The following is an 18,546-nucleotide window of genomic DNA, read 5'->3' on the forward strand; positions in this document are numbered from 1 at the left end:
TGTGTGTGTGTGTGTGTGTGTGTGTGTGTGTGTGTGTGTGCGCATGCCCATGCCCATGCGTGTGTGTGTGTGTGTGTGTGTGTGTGTGTGTGTGTTCCATTGTTCATTTTCCATTGTTCTTCATGCTAACATTAGCTCAGCCAAGTTGTTGTGTGGTTGTTTGTGTTTGTCAACTGTCTTATGTGATTACAGATGATGATACTTCAATATTATCATCGTATCGCACTTTATATATGTCAATAACAACAAAAGAAACAGCAGAAACTATACTATTGCCAGGTACCATCACTTCTACATAACTACACACAATCATTATCAATAGGGACAGTAAGTCTTTATGTAGCTCTAAATGATTTATGTATGATGATCCATAAATGGTAATAAATGGAAAAATAAATTTAAGAAAGGTGTTAATGTGGGCAAAACAAACCAGCTGCCATTTACAATATTCAAACCAATATATTTTGCATTTCCCCCATATTGCAGTGTAATAATCATTTCTCAGTCAAAAGTCAGACATTGTTATTTTCATGGCAACACAGAAACAATTAGCATTCAAGTCACATGTAGGTTAAATCCAGTTTGTAGCCCATTCGTACACTAACTTTTTCTATATATATTTTTTTATATGCATAAATCAGAAAACATCACAGTGAGTGAAAACAAATAATTGTCCAAAACACTGGCTGCACTGTGAAATTAACTTTTATCATTAGAAACAGTTCCACACTCCTTTATGTGTCCTCACAACTTTTGTTTTCCAACCTTCAATACACATTTAATGCTTTAGCCGGCACTAACAAGCAACTCAAAGCTCCCTGAATATCACTGATTCTGAAAAGCTACACTGAGAATCAATAGCTATATAGCACATATATATATATATATATATATATATATATATATATATATATATATATATATATATATATATATATATATATGACCTCAACATTTTGAAAAGAACGCATATGGGAGTATTTTCAGTGATGCAGCTTTGTCCTGAGAAGAGAAGAACAGAAGGCTGAGCCAAACCTGGGTATACTGTAGACCTAAATATCCAGACACCAGCCGCTCTATTGATCATTCAGTGCAGGGACACACACAGCTGATTTCTGCCTCATATTGTTCTTGCACTGTTCACAACTCGTTTTATTGATCTGAGCTAGTACCCAATTTTTTAAATGAAGTTGGTGCGGAGTTATAAGAGGTAGTGTTGCTGCTTGTTTTGCAATATGCTGCAGAAACTGCTCATATAGGGGGAGTGGGAATTGCACAGGGATTAAACACAGTGAACCAGCCTATTAGAACAAGTCAAGTACTTTGTCCCACTGAAGGAAAAAGTATTATGCAGGTTTACTTAACAATGTTAGAAAGCTGCAGCATTCATGCTTTTTCTTTGTTTGTTAAATAACTGCCCACAGATTAGAAGCTTGCAAAGATGTCTAATTTCCCTCCACCTGGGCCAACTTTCACAAAGCTTGATTTAAACAGGCTCTAAATGATAGTGTGCTTCCTTGGGATGATCTCCAGGATTAAAAGCACACACTGACACAGCCAGGGCTTAAAACTGCACTGACTCCTTCTAAATCTGCCAGCTCTGGATGTTTGAAGCCTTAAGACTTCTGAGACAGTTTGCAGAACATCACAAGTTCAGGGGTCAGAATAAAGCTGATGAAGTGCTGAGGCACTCCCTCGGTAATAACAGATAACAGAAATGTATTCTGTTCCCAGCTTACCTTACATGATGGATACTATGATATTTCAAAGCTGGGGGTAATTTTGATAAAGTATTTTGCTGTATAAAGGAGAATTATACTAATCTCATAATATTATATAAATATCAAAGTAAAACTTTGGCTCAATATAATATTATGCAAATATAGAAGATTTGAGTCAGCCCAAATTAGATTTATATTTTTTATATAACCATAAAGTAAAATTAGGTTACTGTAAACGTTATTCTCAGTATCACTGACACAGTTTAATATACTGTTGCACAATTTGGCTAAAGTCATCTGATTTAATGATTTGTAACTTAAAGAAAGAGCTGAATAAATAAATCATTCACATTTTTCTCTTTAATATGTTTCTTTCTAAAACATGGTGTGGCAGGACAGAGAGAACCACTGAATACCAAATGATAGACATAATAACTCACCTATAATTGTAACTCACCCATAAATGTAGCATAGAAAATAACAGGCACTGCCATCATACTGTAAATCTATTGGACCTCCAGACAGCAGCACCCTTCACCAGCCACCTAATCTAAACGCCATGAGTGTGTGGGAATGCCTTGGTGGGGTTAACGAGTCGACACGTCACATCATATCTTAAATTGCGGATTCTGCTGGCTTGAGAAAGACTGGAAGAAATCAAAAATTGAAACAGTAGGCTGACTTAAACACTGCAAAGAATAAATATGTGCAACCACTTTACTCGCAAATTACCATAGCAACCATGCTATTTGTAAACAATATGCAACATACCATTATATGTAGCGTTCATCCCTAAGACACAAGCCCTATATTGCGTATAATTTTGAAGTACAATTACAGCTACGATTAGTTTATCATTAAAGGTTTTAATAACATTTATCTGGAACACATGAACAACTTTAAAATAAACAGCAAATTCATGTAGTCAATGTTGCCTTTTATGTCCATAGTCCATACAAAAAGCAAAGCTATGGCCTTAAAGGGGTGATAGAATGATTATATAGGGTATTTCACACTGTTCCTTAAGGTCTCCTAATGGGGTATATTGGTTGGGCTGAAAATGGCCTGGTTGATATTTTATGGGCCCTTATGCATCCCTGTGTTTTGGCCTTATTTGTAACAAGAGCTTTTCTTCCAAATATGGTATGCTCATGAATATTTAGATGAGCTGCGCGTTGATTGGTTGAGCGAATCGCCATACACACAGATTAGAGAGGCACGCTGATTGGTTGAGCGAATTGCCATACACACAGATTAGAGACGCGACAGAATCTCATATTCCAGACACTGCAATGTTTCGTTACCAAATTCACTTCTGAGACTTTTTTATACGAGAAATCAACTATATAAAGCTCAAATATGGGCCGTTTTCCGAAATTTTTGGCTAATTGCAAATTTGGTAAGACGTGTCGGACTTTAGGAGCTCCACACAGTCTGATGAGAAAGCGGCAGCCTGCAGGGCTCCATACCCAGGGCAAAGTCACCCTTTGTGGATACTGCACTACCGGGGCTCTGCGGCCGGCTGCCGGCATAACAATAATACGCCAGGCGTTCATAAAAATGCGCCGAGCAGCTAGCTAGCTATATGTCCCATTCAATACAATGGGAAACGATTGCAGCTAGCTAGCTACACTTTCGGCATAACTATAGTATATTTACAGTTTGAATTTTGTCACGCCAGTTATATAACATCTACCCCAATGTCTTATAAAGCTTAGCTAACACTTGTCTGATTTCAATTTTAATGCATTTTTGTGAATTTCGGCGGTCTCGTTAGAAGGAGACTAGCTAGCTCTCATTGATGGACTCCAGCTCACCGCGGGTTCTATCAATGAGACTCGCGGACAACAAGCGTTTATTTCCCCAATAGTTTGTTTAAATAACTCAATACATTATGAATACACACATTATAAGATTAACTGCAACCTGTGGTAACAGATTGCTGGCATAACAAGCTCGCTGACCGCGCTCTCACTCACACACACCGGGTATTTAGCTAGCAGGAAGAGGGGAGCTACAGGCCCTGGAGCTCTGTCCAGGCAGCGGTGTTTGGTAGTCCATTAACCCACAAAACGGTGACTTTGCGCGGGTATGGAGTGCCGTGGGCTGCCAGCCGTGACGAAGCTCAATCTACCTCACAGCAGGCCAGGGTCTGTGAAGGAATGCAGGCCAGGCAGCGAGGCAGCTACACAGGCAGCACCAGCCGCTGAACTCCGACACACAGTCGGACAAAAATTGCAATTAGACATCAATTTTCGTAAAACGGCCCATATTTGACCTCTACATAGTTGATTTCTCGCATAAAAAAAGTCTCAGAAGTGAATTTAATGGTAAAGTAGCAGATGAACAATGTATACAATTTCTGAGATCTGCCCGACCTAGATTCAGAAGACTAATTGATCTCAGGTCAGTTGTGTAGCCCAAGCAAATGTTGGGGCATGACAAAGAGAGAGACTAGAGCCAAATGAGGAGGAGCTGCCGAGTTGACGTCAACTTGGCAGCTTTTTGAGATTTGCCCGTTTTCAGAGGCAGTTTCAAATAGTGAGATTTGCAGAGGAAAGAGGTGTCAATGGGATTTAGAGGTTCTATGTATGTCCTAGTTACCCACTAAACTGTCATTATTCAACTATGACAAGGTAAAAGCGGTTTAAAATTCTATCACCCCTTTAATATTATTCTTGGGTATTCTAAGGGTCAAGAATTAGCTTCGGCTAAAAACACTATGATACATACATCAGATGACTGTTGAAGTTTATCTATGTTTTTTTGTATCTGTCCCTATCTAAATAAACCTTTAAATTAACTCCATGTTGTGTAAAAGGTTCTAAATAAATTAAATGGTGTAGTATGATGGGACCATTGTTAAGACAACCATATCTTTGACACCAGTGTTATAACATAATATTATATATAAAATAAGTAATTAGAGCCTCACGAGGAGCTTCTATCCTCAGGCCCCTCCCCTGCCCTAATTGATTTATCGATACCATGAATCCGTCCAGCGACAGCAGGAAGGTGGCTCTGCAGAGAACTTGAATTTTTATAGATAGCAAAAATTGCACAGTTTTAATATTTAATGTTGAGATATTAATGTGTGTAATGTGTGAATCACAGACCATGTTTCCTGCATACATTTTAAATCTGTAATAAAAATGCATTGGAAATTTGGCGAGGGAACCCACTGCTTCAAATGTTCACACCGTATTACTGTTTTTATTAAGTTAATATTAAGACTGTGAGGCCCATAAACTTTGTTTCCTTGACAGTACATAAAACTACTTGGTAATGTAAGTGTGTGTAGTTTTTTAGGTAACATTCATACTGTAGTCATACTTAACGGTTACTGATTGCATTCCTATGTGTATTATAACAACAGGACAGCTCATGTGTTTTCTATTCAAGCATCTCTTTTCATATCATATTTTTTTATTTTGGCTAATAAATAATGAACATTTTGAGCAGAGGGGGACTGCATTCATGGATAAAAGCCAACATCTAACAGAATATAATTACCTTTTAAATTCTATTATTAACATTAAGTATTAGCACAGAATCTAATAACTCATTAAAACCTGCAGCAAATTACTGCAGGCCAGCTGCAGAAACAATGAGGCACTCCTCAATCTGATGTTTTCTTCATGTCAGGAATTGAGTGATGCAAAGGACTGAACTGACAAAGGCAGTTTATTATTTCTGAGCTCATTAATGGAAATAAGACAGGATTGGTCTCCATCACAAGTTGATATCCCTTATTTTAAGCCAAATCCCACAAACTGGCATTAATGCCTGTTGTGATGAGTGATAAGGACATCTAGTGGAGCTAAGCTGAAGTACAATAACTAGTGTGGTCATGACTCTTTTGTACGCATATGTGTACACTGTTACGCTTGCACACACATACACACTGTATGTGTGTGCAAGCGTAACAGTGCTTATTATCTGGCACTGAACCAACCATCTGGCTCTTTATTAAATTTCACCACAGACGTTAATGTTATCTTTGCCACTTCTCACCTGCGTCCCTCATAGGACCCCAGTGCCATGCCGCGGCCCACCTCTCAGGACCTGGCTGGGTTCTGGGACCTACTGCAGCTCTCCATCGATGACGTCACCATGAAGTTTGACCAGCTGCAGCAGATCAAGAACAACAACTGGAGGCCAGTAGACAGCCCAGAGAAAAAGGTGAGGGTTCCCCTCGGCACTGTTAGCCCTGAACCCAGACAGCCTGAAGATATTACTGGATATTATATTTTATATATATTTGCATGTATTTTATATGATGTTTCTGATAAAACCTCAAAGACTGGAACTGATTCAAAACAGGTAGACATGAGAAACTGCCAGAATGTTGATTCTTTTTTTTTCATTTAAATTTACTTGTTTGAACATTTTAGATTAGGGGATGTACAAAATTATTAGGGGAAGAGAACAGAAAAGGGGGAGACTATGTATTTTTTTTCACTATTTTTTTTTACACACGTCATGTGTAATTCAATGTCTAAATGAAACCTAAAACTTAAACGCAGATTTTTTTTGTGATACAGATCAAAACACCCCAACAGGGCTGCATCATAATCTTGAACACTGAGTTTGTTGGTGTTTTTTGATATCTGTAGTCTACACCAAATTGTTGAAGTACTAACCCAAGCTTAACAAACACCTCGTAATTTTCCTCTCTTCTTCCTAAAGCCTCCAGCCCCCGTACCAAAGAAGACAGTTCGACAGAGGAGCATGGTGACGAGAGAGAAATCCCTGGACCTACCAGACAGGGGGCGGCAAGAGGCCCGTCGGCGGCTCATGGCAGCCAAGCGGGCAGCTTCCTTCCGGCAGAACTCAGCCTCGGAGCGAGCCGACAGCATCGAGATCTATATTCCCGAGGCTCAGACTAGACTTTGAGAAGATAGGGTCCGGGGCCGACAAGTCTCCCTGCTCCCACGTTCAAACAACTTTAAAACTAGCCTTTTTTCTAGACTGCTACTCTCTCTACTCTTCCTTTATCCATCTATTGTCTGATCTCAATAGCCATCCTCAGTGCCCATCGCCAACACCATTGGTCTGTAGGATGTGCCAAGCCTCTTGTCCCATTGCCAGAATAAGTGTTAGCAGAAATGTATGTCTGACATGGGTTGGTTGGGTTTATCCTTGGTTTGCTGGTGATCATGATACCCAGCCTACAAGCTCTCTCATCCAATGTCCTGGATGGGTACGTCTGTAGTTTTTCAGCATTTGCAAAGTGCCATTTAAAAAGTGCAGCTTTGAAAACCTACCAGCAACCAGGCCTTTGAGCTAAAAAGAGTAAATGAGAGAAATTCTATTTATTTCCAGTTCTTCATAAATGGTCAAAGTTAATAATAATCGTTCAGTATTTAGTTACATTATGACTCTTTTTGTTTCTCTGGTCTTTTTTGGGGTAAATGTTAATTACAAGCTAAATATCACAAAATTGTTTAAGTTCAAAAACTTTTGAAAAGTGCCAATGCTTGAAATACCTCAACTATGTGCATGTGGCACTGATCACCCATTCAAGGTTATTCAGGCAGCCCTTATAAGCTCTGGACTGGTCAGTGGTGAAGGAATGCAGCTTTCTACTCAATCTGGTTGTAGTCAATTGTTTTTCTTGCATCTGGATTGGTGGAAGAATGACATTTGTCAGCTCATTAACATGCACATGTCAAATAACTTTCCTAAACAGTATATCTCATGTTCCTGTTGCCAACTTTCAAATATCGACAGTTACTTGAAGCTAAAAACATGCAAGTCTTGTGCCAACATTTTCACCATGTTAATGCAGTAGAAAGAACTATGAAGGTTTGTGTAACTCCTTAGATCAAAATGTGTAGACAAATGCACTTATGCACTTATTACAATTCTCTCTATTTCCAAGGGAAATGTACATACCCAAGTTCACAATAGTACTGTTGTATTTTTGAATTGTGAGCGGGAAGAATATTCATTGTGTATATATTTTTCCCTCATGTTCTTGCCTGCCCTCTCTATTGCTATTGACAAATCTAGATTTGTTGCATACATACAGTGGCTTGATCACAAACGCACACACACACACACACACACACACACACACACACAAACCACACTGCTGTGGTTTCATCTAATAAACTTCTCTCAGGCCCTTTCAAGTAGCGCCCTCAGCCACTGTTAATGAGGAGTGATAGAAAAACTGCCAAAACATAAACAAAATTTCTGCTTCTGATTAGTAATCTTCATATTTCTTGAAAAGTTCTGTGTTGTTCAAAGTCTCCTACTGCATTCACTCCCTCTAGGAAAGGCTGGGAAATAATGAAACAAAAGTGGGGCAAATGCATTCCAGAGGGATGCAAGCAGCAAGTCCCAAACAACTAAAACCTTTAAAGTCTGTTGAAAGGTAGTCTCACTTTGCCAGACCTTCCTCCACAGCACTGCGAAGGAGGGTCTGGCTAGTCCACACAGCATTCTGGGATGGGAGAAAAACGTACTCTGGTTTATTGGCATTTCTTTAAACCAATCACAATCATCATGGGCGGTGCTAAGCGCCGGAAAGAGCCACGGTGCCGCTGCAAAATAGCCTCAGGAAGAAACTTGTTTTGGTGGAACGTGTGTATGTTCAAAAGTTGTTTTAGTCTTTCAACAGAAAACTCAGATTGGACAGATAGTCTAGCTATCTGTCTGGATTTACCCTGCAGGGATCAGAGGAGCATTTAACCATAGTCCTCATAAATCAACCGGAGTTTAAAATTCCAATACAAAGAAAGCGGATGGTAACGGATATCCAGGCGAAAAGAGCAACATCCAGCGGAATTTCCGGCGGCACTGGAGCAATCTCGGAAGTGGAACGTCGTGGATATCGACTAGTTGAAAGGAAATACATGAGAAATAAGATATTAACTGTCTGTGGCTATGCAGACCATTGTGTGATGGTTTTTAGCTAGATATTAATATTTGCCTTTGATTCCCATCACCATGTTGAGATGTACCAATTGCACCAGCTCTTCATCAGTTTAGCTTTCTTATAACATAGGTGTGCTAATTGGAGATTTCCACATTGATGGGTCGACCACTCAAACATATTCTGCAGATTAGTTGTCATTAAATACTTAGACATGCCACCAGCCAGGTGTTACTGTTACCTAGCTAACTGAACTAACTGACAAAACTAATGTTAGCTTGCTAGCAAGAGATTGAGGAGTTAATAGGAAATATGATTGACATATCTGACCTGACACTAGCTCAAAATGTCTTTAAATAATGAAGTAACCTGTAAAGATTTGAATAAAATTTTGTGAAAATAACACAACACACCTCAATTATGTAACAGTATGCTAAAAACGTGCATGCTAAATGACCCGTTTCCATAATCAGATATTTCCAGCTCTTTCGAAATTGCACAAATACTGCTAACTGTGAAACGCATATTTCTTATTTAAATTACTTAATGCTAGCACAAGAAAAACAAGTTTTTATGGTGCAACCCCATTTAGGAACTCACTAATTTAAAATTAGATACTAAGAACTTAGGAAGGACTTTACACACAAACTTAGCGATGGATTTACGAATAGCTGGTGCAACTGAATCATGGTACCTGATGTGAAAGTGGAAAACCTAAAGTTATGGGGCCTTGGATAAGAGTCTCTAGTGGTCATCCAATTTACTTCCAGGTAGTTATAAGTTAAATTCTCATGTAGGTAAACTCATCTTGAGCAAAAAAAAAAAATAAAATTCTGCTGCTTTTTATTGTCAATCTTTGGTGCCGGAAACATTCACAGTCTTAATTTCGTTACCAATGTTATATTAGAATCACTGATTTAAAAACTGAACTCTATTGGGAAAAAGTTGGATAATAAACCAACTAAATGGTGCTGCTTTTTATTTAATAAATACAGTACTAGATAAACAATCAATGCGCTGTCACAAACAACCAATGCAACACAATGTGCGGTCAACTGATCAATGACATAAAAATCTATTTTTATGACTTTTTGGTTGTGTGATTGTCCCTGTGGATTGGACCAAGGAGATTTATCATATAACAACACATTTCTTTGGATTTGAATATTTTGGGTGTGTTTTGTTGATGTGTGTGTGTGTGTGTGTGTGTGTGTGTGTGTGTGTGTGTGTGTGTGTCTTGTTTTTGTAGCACAGTGCTGACCCATTCAGAAAAGAGAGGGTGGATCTGGGGTCAGTGTGGCTAGATTTCCCTATTACTATCCAACTGTGGCCTGACCCGCATGTCTCTCATACACACCCAAATACACATTGTCCCTAAGTCATTGGCACTCCATTGACAAATATTTTGGATACCATACCATAGCATATAATTTACTTTTTTTGTGCTACAGATTGTATTTTTGATTCTTATTGAATTTAGACTCACAACCCATCATCACTCCAAGTATAGATGTGTTTTCCTAGTTTCCAGTTTGAAACCAACCTTTCACTGTATTAGAATGCATGAGGTATTGTTTAGTTGTCATAAATTATTGTAGCAGAGCTCAGACAATACATTTCAATGAGCTAAGAAGTGTATTCAGTCCTACAAATCCCAAAGTACCCAAAGTCAGTGGTAGAGTGGCAGTGTTTCAAACATGCAGTGCAATACTTCAGAGAAGATTAAAGAATGGGCTTTTAAAAGCCCAATGCTGAGATTACACATCTTCTTTAAAAACATACCCATCTATAATTTTGCAGTTTTTTTCATTGCAGAGGTAGGGACCTTCAACAGTATGACAGTGGGTTTCTGGAAAGCGTCTGGGTGTGTGATGCCAGGCAGTTGGCAGAGTAGAGACGTTCCCCTGCTGTTGCCACAGTGGCAGGCAGACGGGACAGAGACAGACGCGGCCTGACATATGCTGGCTTAGAGGAGACGAGAGCTCCGCACTGAGCCCCAAACTGCTGGTGTTGTATACTGTTGTGAAGCTGGAAGGCTGTGCTGTGAGGATCGCTAGGCACTGTGCTGGGTATTTTTCAGCCTGCCTTTGACTAAGCAAAGCAGCTTATGTAAGATTTCGGGTCCTTGGTGAGATCAAGTAAATAGCCTCCAAGGCCCTTCAAAGCTTGCGTTGATAAATGTATCGCTGAATAGTGGCTTATGCTGTAGAACATAAGCATCAGCACTACACGTATTTCTATCAATCTGTGGTCGACTAGTTTTCACTGAAGGCTGTCTTTTGAAACAACAGAGGAGTTTATGCAAATTGATCAGGGCTGTGAAATGAATTATGTGTACTCTCACTCTTGGTTCAGTTTAAAGGAAATATCTTAGTCCTCCGAAAAGCATGCAACATAATTGCAATGAGACCAAACCATTTCAAATTGTATAGTGGAATCAGTTTCAGAAGTCACAGGGAGCAGAAAATGTTGAACAGGATTTGTGCAATAGAGAAACAGACTTTAGTCAATTTACAGTTAGAGGAAAGAAGTGGGCTTATAGAAAGCATACATTTTGTTTGAGAACTTTCCCTTTTGGAAAATATTACCTTAGTACTCCTGAGACTCTCTCCTCTCGCCATTTTCGCAAACTATGAACAAATCTCTCTGCTGTAATGGCTGTCTCCTACTGAAAGTCATTTTTCTTCTATGAAAGGTTTTTAACCTCCTTTTTGTCCAAATAGGTATGAACACATATGGACTTCTATAAAGGGCCTCCGGTCACAAAGTGATCTTGTTTTCCTTATTTCAGTTGGTGTTTTACGTTGGATCCCTTCGGTTGTGTGGGTTGCATGTGATACTGTGAACATTGGAGGATTCAGTGGTGATTGTGATTCAACTGTGGTGAAATGATGGTAAAGTAACAGCTATTCACCCACCAAAACTTTGTGAAAACCCCAAGGGCAGAAAAGTGCACCAGTGTCACATTTAATGTCACGAGGGCAGCAATTAAGTACAAGTGCCACCTTTTCTGACTTATTCAGCATACTGTAAAATCATTACTCCACACAGCCACATTTTCCTAATTCAATTTTATGTAAGCCAACCATTCCTGCCATCGCCTTCCTTTCCACATTTCCAATCACATATTTCTATCATTTCAGCTCGTATCTTGACATCTGTGGCTTCACTTCTGGTACGAGTGTCTACTGTCTGCTTTTACTTCTAGAACCCTTGATGTGAAACATTTCAAGGGGACTTTTTCATGCCGTGGAAAGAGCATCAGACTCACTAAGATAGACTGATACAACACTTCCTGGAACTTGGAATGTGAAACCACACTGTAATTACTAGATAAAAATGAAAAAGGTAGTCGTTTAGCTAAAACTATTTTCATCTCTTGTATATCATATCTATAGTGAGGATGAATATAATGCCAAATATTCATTATTTGTAAAGAAATATATATATAGATATATAAATATATAATATATGCTTCATTGAAACAACTATTTTCTGCATTTGCTCATGTTTTATTGTTATTTTTACTTTATTATGGTTATTTTATAAGCTGATATGATGGCATGCGAAATACTGATTGAATGTAGACTTATTTATAATTTTTTGTTTTTATGACACTGTCCCACTGATCTGTTATGTATTTTATTTAAGTCAATTGCATTTCTCAATGTGTGCTATTTCAGTGCAAGTTAACGTATCATTGGGTTATTTTTGTATTATTTGAGTAGTTTGCGAGAACGTTTGCCTCCATTCTTTCCTAGCTGAGCTATTGAAAGATTTTTGCCTCTTTGAGTAGTTTGGTCATTGCTGAGATCATCCAGTGTAAATAATTCTGCAATTAAATTTTCGAAGAAAAAGTTTGGAAAAGTTTGTCTGTGTGGTGCCTGTTTACTTAAAAAAAAAAAAAAATATATATATATATATATATATATATATATATTAGTGCAAACTTAGTAGTGCACTCAGTGCCAGTTTAAATTTGTCAAATGTTATTTATTAACATAAAATACCTTAAAGATTTTATTTTATATTGTCAGACACCAAACTACATTATTTAGCTATCCAATGCTTCTCATAGTGACAACAGTATTCCTGATGCTGCTCACAGGGGGAAACCTCCATGAATTTATCAAACTGTTCTTGACATTTCATGCATTTTAGATCTGTATTCAGGCAGCAAACAGCAAAGATATAAAGATGAAGGGCAGCTCTGACTCTTCTGGTGAAGAAAAAACTGCATGTATCCAGTGATTTGGCATTTATATCATGGATAGAATATAACATCACTAAATATTTTTTTTATTTTTCATAGAGCCACCATAAAGAATGAGAGTTCACTCACTTTTAACTGTGATCCCTCACATCAGAACAAAATATCGAATAAACATTTTCAGATCAGATCCTCTCTTCAAAAAATAAACATTGTTCAAAAACATTTTATTAGTATTAAAACACACCACCGTGATTCAAATCCGACATAGTGTTTGTCTGAGTGGAATTCTTTGAGAAGATGCAAATGAGAATATGTCCTGAGGGGCAAATATGTTACAGATCAATTTCCCGTTTATTAGTGTTTTAAGCCCCCAACCTCTCCTTCCAGGCAGCGTTGGAAGGTTAGGGTTAAGGTTAGGGTTAAAACACCATCAAGCCAATTTCACTGCAAATTTCCTGTCAGTATCTAAGTCCTATTGTCGTTCAGTACTTGGTTTAAGAATGATATCATCTTAGATACTTAATGCTTACACTGGTTACACAGGTTGAAGGTGCAAGAATATGATGATTGCAAACCATAAACACTTCTAAATCATTAGTCCAAGACCCTGCACACAGGTGTTTTCAATCATTCTGGCTGATTAGACCTCTTCTCAGGTTTAAGTATTTATTAATGCAACATTTTGACCCACAAGGTCTTAGTCAGGCAAACAAAAACTATTTATCCCACTCTAACGCTGACAGGCGAGGCAGGAAGATGTCAGTCCTTCAGTACATTGATTAAAAAAAAGAAATCCTACTGCTTTATGCTTTTTCTTTCAATTAAACATCCAATTGGTTTTAAATGTTCTTGTAGTTATTATATTCATATTGCAGTCAATTGCATGTCAAAAAAGCATAGCCATTCAGAAGTCATTCATTAACTAGGGTTAGGTCATTTCCATTAAAAACTTTACAGAACTCAACCCCTTGACCTCTGTCAAACAATCTCAAGTATGCAAGGCAAGATCACCCCCTGTTGGACAAAAAAAGAAACTCATGGGTCGTTCAATTAACAGATGTTAACAGTTGGATTTCTGAGCACACCTTTCTTCCTTTATCAAGATTGAATTTGACTTTAATATTGGATCAGATGCATTACTGGGATTATCATGACATTATCTATCTCAAAGTCGTTATGTCAAAGGCGTGTAGCCACTCATGCAGGCCAGATGCTTTTATCGGATGGTCTGTGGAGTGGTTGGGCAGATTGTGCATCAAGTAGTCCCGCATTTCCCGACCTACCTCCACAGCGCTATGCATCAAGTAAAAACCAAGCACCACACAACATGAAGGTCCTTTGTCCCAGGTCCTTTGTGAGTGGAGTTGTGTCTCTGTGGGTTTTCCTCCAACACTTATGTGGTTATCTGTCTGTGTGTTATCATTATGGTAACCTGCCAAGGGTGCCCTTTCTTGTTGCTACGAGCATGTGAGGGTACACTGTACCGTTTCCTGCAACCCTGTACACAAAGGTTGGAAAATGAATCTAGGTTGTTTGTTTGTTTTGCACCATGTAATCACATACACTAACAATAAAATCATATAATAATACTTTTATTATCATATTTTGTTCTATTTTTTTCCCCCTTCATATCTATTGAAACATGTCTTTATTTTTATTTTTACACTGTAGTATGATAGCTATATATAATCATATATGTGTACTAAATGTAGATAATACAGCAGCTAAGAACAGTTATTATATGTAAAACATATAACCATTTCCTTGTACCATACATATTTTCCTAAAAGCAAAACAACTACACCAACATGTATGGTACAGTAGGTACTAACCAGGCAGGTCTTTGCACTTGTATAATCTGTTCCTCTTTGTTTTGTGTATGGTGCATATATTTGTAACTATGTAGCCTATCGTGTTTGTTTTTAACCAACGAGCCAGCAAATAACCAATAGGATGGGGTGCTACTACAGATCAGAGCGGAATTGACCAATGGGGCGTCCGGAAGTGTAAAGTTGGCGTCACTTCCTGTTTGAAGATCATATGACCAAATTGAAGTCGTATGATCAACCGTTTCTGGTATGATGTGAATTTTAAGCGATTGTAACCAATCAGAACACCGTGTTCAGGAAACCCTTCTGTACGGTATGCATGAAAATGATGTCTGCTAACTAGTTTGTGGTAAGTAAGAAATACTGCTTTAGACGTCTTAGTAGTTTGTTACTTTGAGTCGTCTAACGTTAAAACCTTTTGTCGTCGTGGTTGTTGTTTAGGCTAAACTTTACGACCCTGTTACTGTAGGTTGAGGTTGAAACTTGACTATGACTTATCGTGTTTTTAATTGACTTAAACATAAGGCTAGCGTTAAATGGATAAAACGATGCTTTTTACTCGGTGTCGAATTAGTTATCTTGTTTTCACCCAGTTAGCTAGAAGAAAAGGTCCAGACTCGAGGTCCATTAAAGCTAACAAAAGTTTTTGTTTTTTTTGTTTTTAGTTAAACGTCTAAAGCATGAGTACATCAGTCGTTTGTTCATAGCGATAGTAAGGTATTTGCTTGTTGTTAAGTGAATTATGTGCTGCCTGTCTTTCCTTCGGCATCTTTCATTTATTTTAGGTGCACATAGGTGACCCACACAGCATTCACCTACCAGCCCCTGCTTACAGCCCCACCTGCAGCTGAGCGTCTCCTCAGCCTGAGCTCCAGTGACCTCCCTCAAACACCATGGATCCTGGCCAGCAGACCAGCTCTCTTCCCCAGCCCAGTGCAGAGTACTTTTCATGGGACTACCGCCTTCATCTTATTTGCCTGGGCTTTGCCTTCTATGCAGGAATATTCCTCCTCTCCCACCTCCTGTCTGTGGCATTGTCCCGCACCTACAACTCCCTGATAGCTAAAGAAAAGGTTTTCTGGAACCTCGCAGCAACTCGGGCATTGTTCGGCGTCCAGAGTACTATAGCAGGTCTCCGAGCCCTGACTGAGGACTCGGCTTTAACCAAAGACAAAGTGAGGGGACAAGAAGACTGGTCGTGGTTCAATGTCCTCACAGCCACAGGTTTCTTTGTGTTTGAAAATGTAGCACTTCACACCTCCAGTGTGGTATTTTGGTCATTTGACCTCCCACTGGCGACGCACCATTTCTTCGCCCTGTCAGGATATGTAGGAGCATTGGTGTGGGATACCATGGGCCACTTCCTGCCAATGGTTACACTGCTGCTGGAGATGAGCACGCCATTCACCTGTGTGTCCTGGATGTTGCTGAAGGTGTGTTTGTGTTGTGTTAAACTAACCGTAACCTCACATGGCTTCTTTCCCTCATCACATTTGAGCAGTAATTGCAACTAACAAATAATTTTTTGGTGTGAGCAATTATTTCACCTGAGTTCCAAAGGCTCCAGTTGCATCTGGTGCTGATGCTATTCTTTCAGATTATTGTCAGCTACCATAGAAATTACCGAAAGTGTCACAAGGTTACAGTTCCTCCTTCATCTTGTGCACCTTATGATTGTCAACATATTTAGTAACATTCTTAGAAAGGGGAAGTTCTATAAAAAAGATTGAGCCAGTACATAAACTTTCTCTGCTCCTCCTACTCACAGATTTTACTTGAGGACACACAAGTTACAAGAATGTAAATTTGATGTTGTTTTAAGGTAAAAAGCAAGTGTCCCAGTCCTTAGTATAATTTTCTCTCTCCATCTTTCTTCCTCCCTGACAGGCTGGCTGGGCCCGCACCCTGTTTTGGAGAGCTAACCAGTGGGTGATGATCCACACTTTTCACTGTCGCATGGTGCTCACTTACTACATGTGGTGGGTAACCTTTACCCACTGGGAAGAGCTCAGCACCCATGTGGTCCTTCTCCAACGCTTGTTGTTCTTCACTGGCCTCGCTCTACTAACGTGTGTCCTCAACCCCATCTGGACGCACAAGAAGACCATGCAGCTGCTTAATCCTGTGGACTGGAACTTTGGAAACAAGCCGGCACCCCTAAACTGTGCCGCAGAGGGTCACTCCGAGGTTTCTGTCAAACCCCACGCCAGCTGAGGGGTACCAAAGAAGACACTTCCTATCAAAGGAGGCCATATTTCTTATATATATATATATATATATATATATATATATATATATATATATATATATATATATATAAAAATGGATTATGCGTGAAATGACTTTTAGAGGCATGATAGTAAGAAAGGTGTTTTTTTTTTTTTTTTTTTTTTTTTTTTTTTTCTATTATGCAACTTGAACACATTAAGACCCTGAACTTTGCTTTTCAAAAAAGCCCAACAGGCAAATCCTGACTGTACAATATTGATCAAGTTTGCTACATTGTCTAACTTTTAGATTTTACTTTCAGGCTGTTTTTTTTTGTTGTTGTTTTTTCAGAGTTCAGAATATAAATTTTCCATCTGGGTATTTTAGCTTTTAATATGTGTGGTTGTGTTGAGCAGTGAAATGAGGGCCTGCTTGTTTTTATCACCTGCAGGACACTGCTGTGAAATACCCGGTTTACCAGTCATATGTATTATACACTGTATTATACAACAGTATCATGAGCAGATATTGTACTATATGCCTTTGTCTAAACACAGATCAAGTCCAGTTGATCTATTAGGTAAAAGAGGCCTAGCTTACTGTGTGGGGACACAATATGAGGCAGACATGAGAGGTTATGCTCTTTCTCTGTAGTCATCAAACGACCTAGTAGTTAAGTCACATCAAGGATTTAGTCTTTGTCATACACAGCCCTATCAATGCTTTTACAACAGACCTAGTCATTCACCACTGCCTGGGCATTGCAAGAAAGACAATTGGTTTAAAGAAGCTTCAATATGTTACCATAGGTTAGTCATTGGAGCTGTTACATGCTAAGTGGGCAATTGGTTCAGTTCATTCATGAGTCACATTGGTGTTTTTTGGACTGTGAATCCTCTCGCAGTAGACAGGGAAATATTTATCATGGTCACAAAAGAAAAGGTTTTTTATTTGTGGAACAACACGCAGGACTGGTCCACTCCACAAAGGCTCTATTGTCCAAAATGGAGATGGAATGTGGCAAAACTGAGGCAGTGTTGATACAGATTAACCAAGCAACAGGTTGATAATGAAGAATTTTTTTTATTATTATTAGTATAAAGTTTTATTTATAATAATGCAACTACAGAATTTCACTAACATTTTAGTTTTGTGTTTTTCACACAATGGCCTCATTGTACAGGAATCCTTGGGCTTGTGTATTGGGTTTGTCCATTGTTATATATCTTGCATAAGAGTTTTGGTTGAATTGTCACTCTGATGCAAACTTACAATTTCTCAGTGTTTTGTCTGCAACAGCATTATTACTGTAGCTCATATGTAATGTCCATAAGATCTTTTAATTTTTACCATTAGCATTAGCCTAATCTACCTACCTATATAATTAAAAAAAAAAAAAAAAAAAAGTACCTTGAAGATATAATGCTACACCTTGATTTGGGCCTGAGGGCTGACTCAAAAGTATAAAGATGGGTTTTATTCATTATCTACATAACTGTAACCTGCCTCACAAAACCGATGTCAGGATGACTGAGAAGACGCTACACTTAATTCCGTTGAGATTGTTTTATACTTTTGTGTACATTGTACAACCTCAGCAACTGAATCAACGTGAATAAGTTCAAAATAAATGTATTAATACCATATAAAAGTACTTTCTTTTGTAAACAGATATGACAAAATGTTCTCAAT

The 18,546-nt window shown here is 38.6% G+C and overlaps 2 protein-coding genes across 2 annotated transcripts in view; both read left to right on the forward strand.

The window, feature by feature from the left end:
* dlgap2a (discs, large (Drosophila) homolog-associated protein 2a) overlaps positions 1 to 7,382 on the forward strand; it is a 50,556-nt gene extending 43,174 nt beyond the window's left edge. The window contains exons 11-12 of the mRNA XM_028565240.1: positions 5,751 to 5,903; positions 6,411 to 7,382. Coding sequence (XP_028421041.1) covers positions 5,751 to 5,903; positions 6,411 to 6,617 — 360 coding nt within the window. The 3' untranslated portion in view covers positions 6,618 to 7,382. The remainder of the gene's footprint in view (positions 1 to 5,750; positions 5,904 to 6,410) is intronic.
* Positions 7,383 to 14,848: 7,466 nt separating this feature from the next.
* On the forward strand, positions 14,849 to 16,891 carry cln8 (CLN8 transmembrane ER and ERGIC protein). Its single transcript, XM_028566506.1, has 3 exons — positions 14,849 to 14,995; positions 15,432 to 16,079; positions 16,534 to 16,891. Exons 2-3 carry the CDS (start codon positions 15,540 to 15,542, stop codon positions 16,858 to 16,860), a joined length of 867 nt encoding a protein of 288 aa, XP_028422307.1. The 5' UTR covers positions 14,849 to 14,995; positions 15,432 to 15,539; the 3' UTR covers positions 16,861 to 16,891.
* Positions 16,892 to 18,546: the final 1,655 nt, after the last annotated feature.

The sequence above is a fragment of the Perca flavescens genome, chromosome 20, assembly GCF_004354835.1.
Source record: "Perca flavescens isolate YP-PL-M2 chromosome 20, PFLA_1.0, whole genome shotgun sequence".
Taxonomy (NCBI): domain Eukaryota; kingdom Metazoa; phylum Chordata; class Actinopteri; order Perciformes; family Percidae; genus Perca; species Perca flavescens.

Excerpts from the sequence above, each read along its gene's own strand:
- cln8 (XM_028566506.1), top strand. The coding sequence starts at position 15,540 with ATGGATCCTGGCCAGCAGACCAGCTCTCTTCCCCAGCCCAGTGCAGAG. Across the intron at positions 16,080-16,533 it reads TGTCCTGGATGTTGCTGAAG|GCTGGCTGGGCCCGCACCCT; the intron begins GTGTGTTTGTGT and ends CCTCCCTGACAG.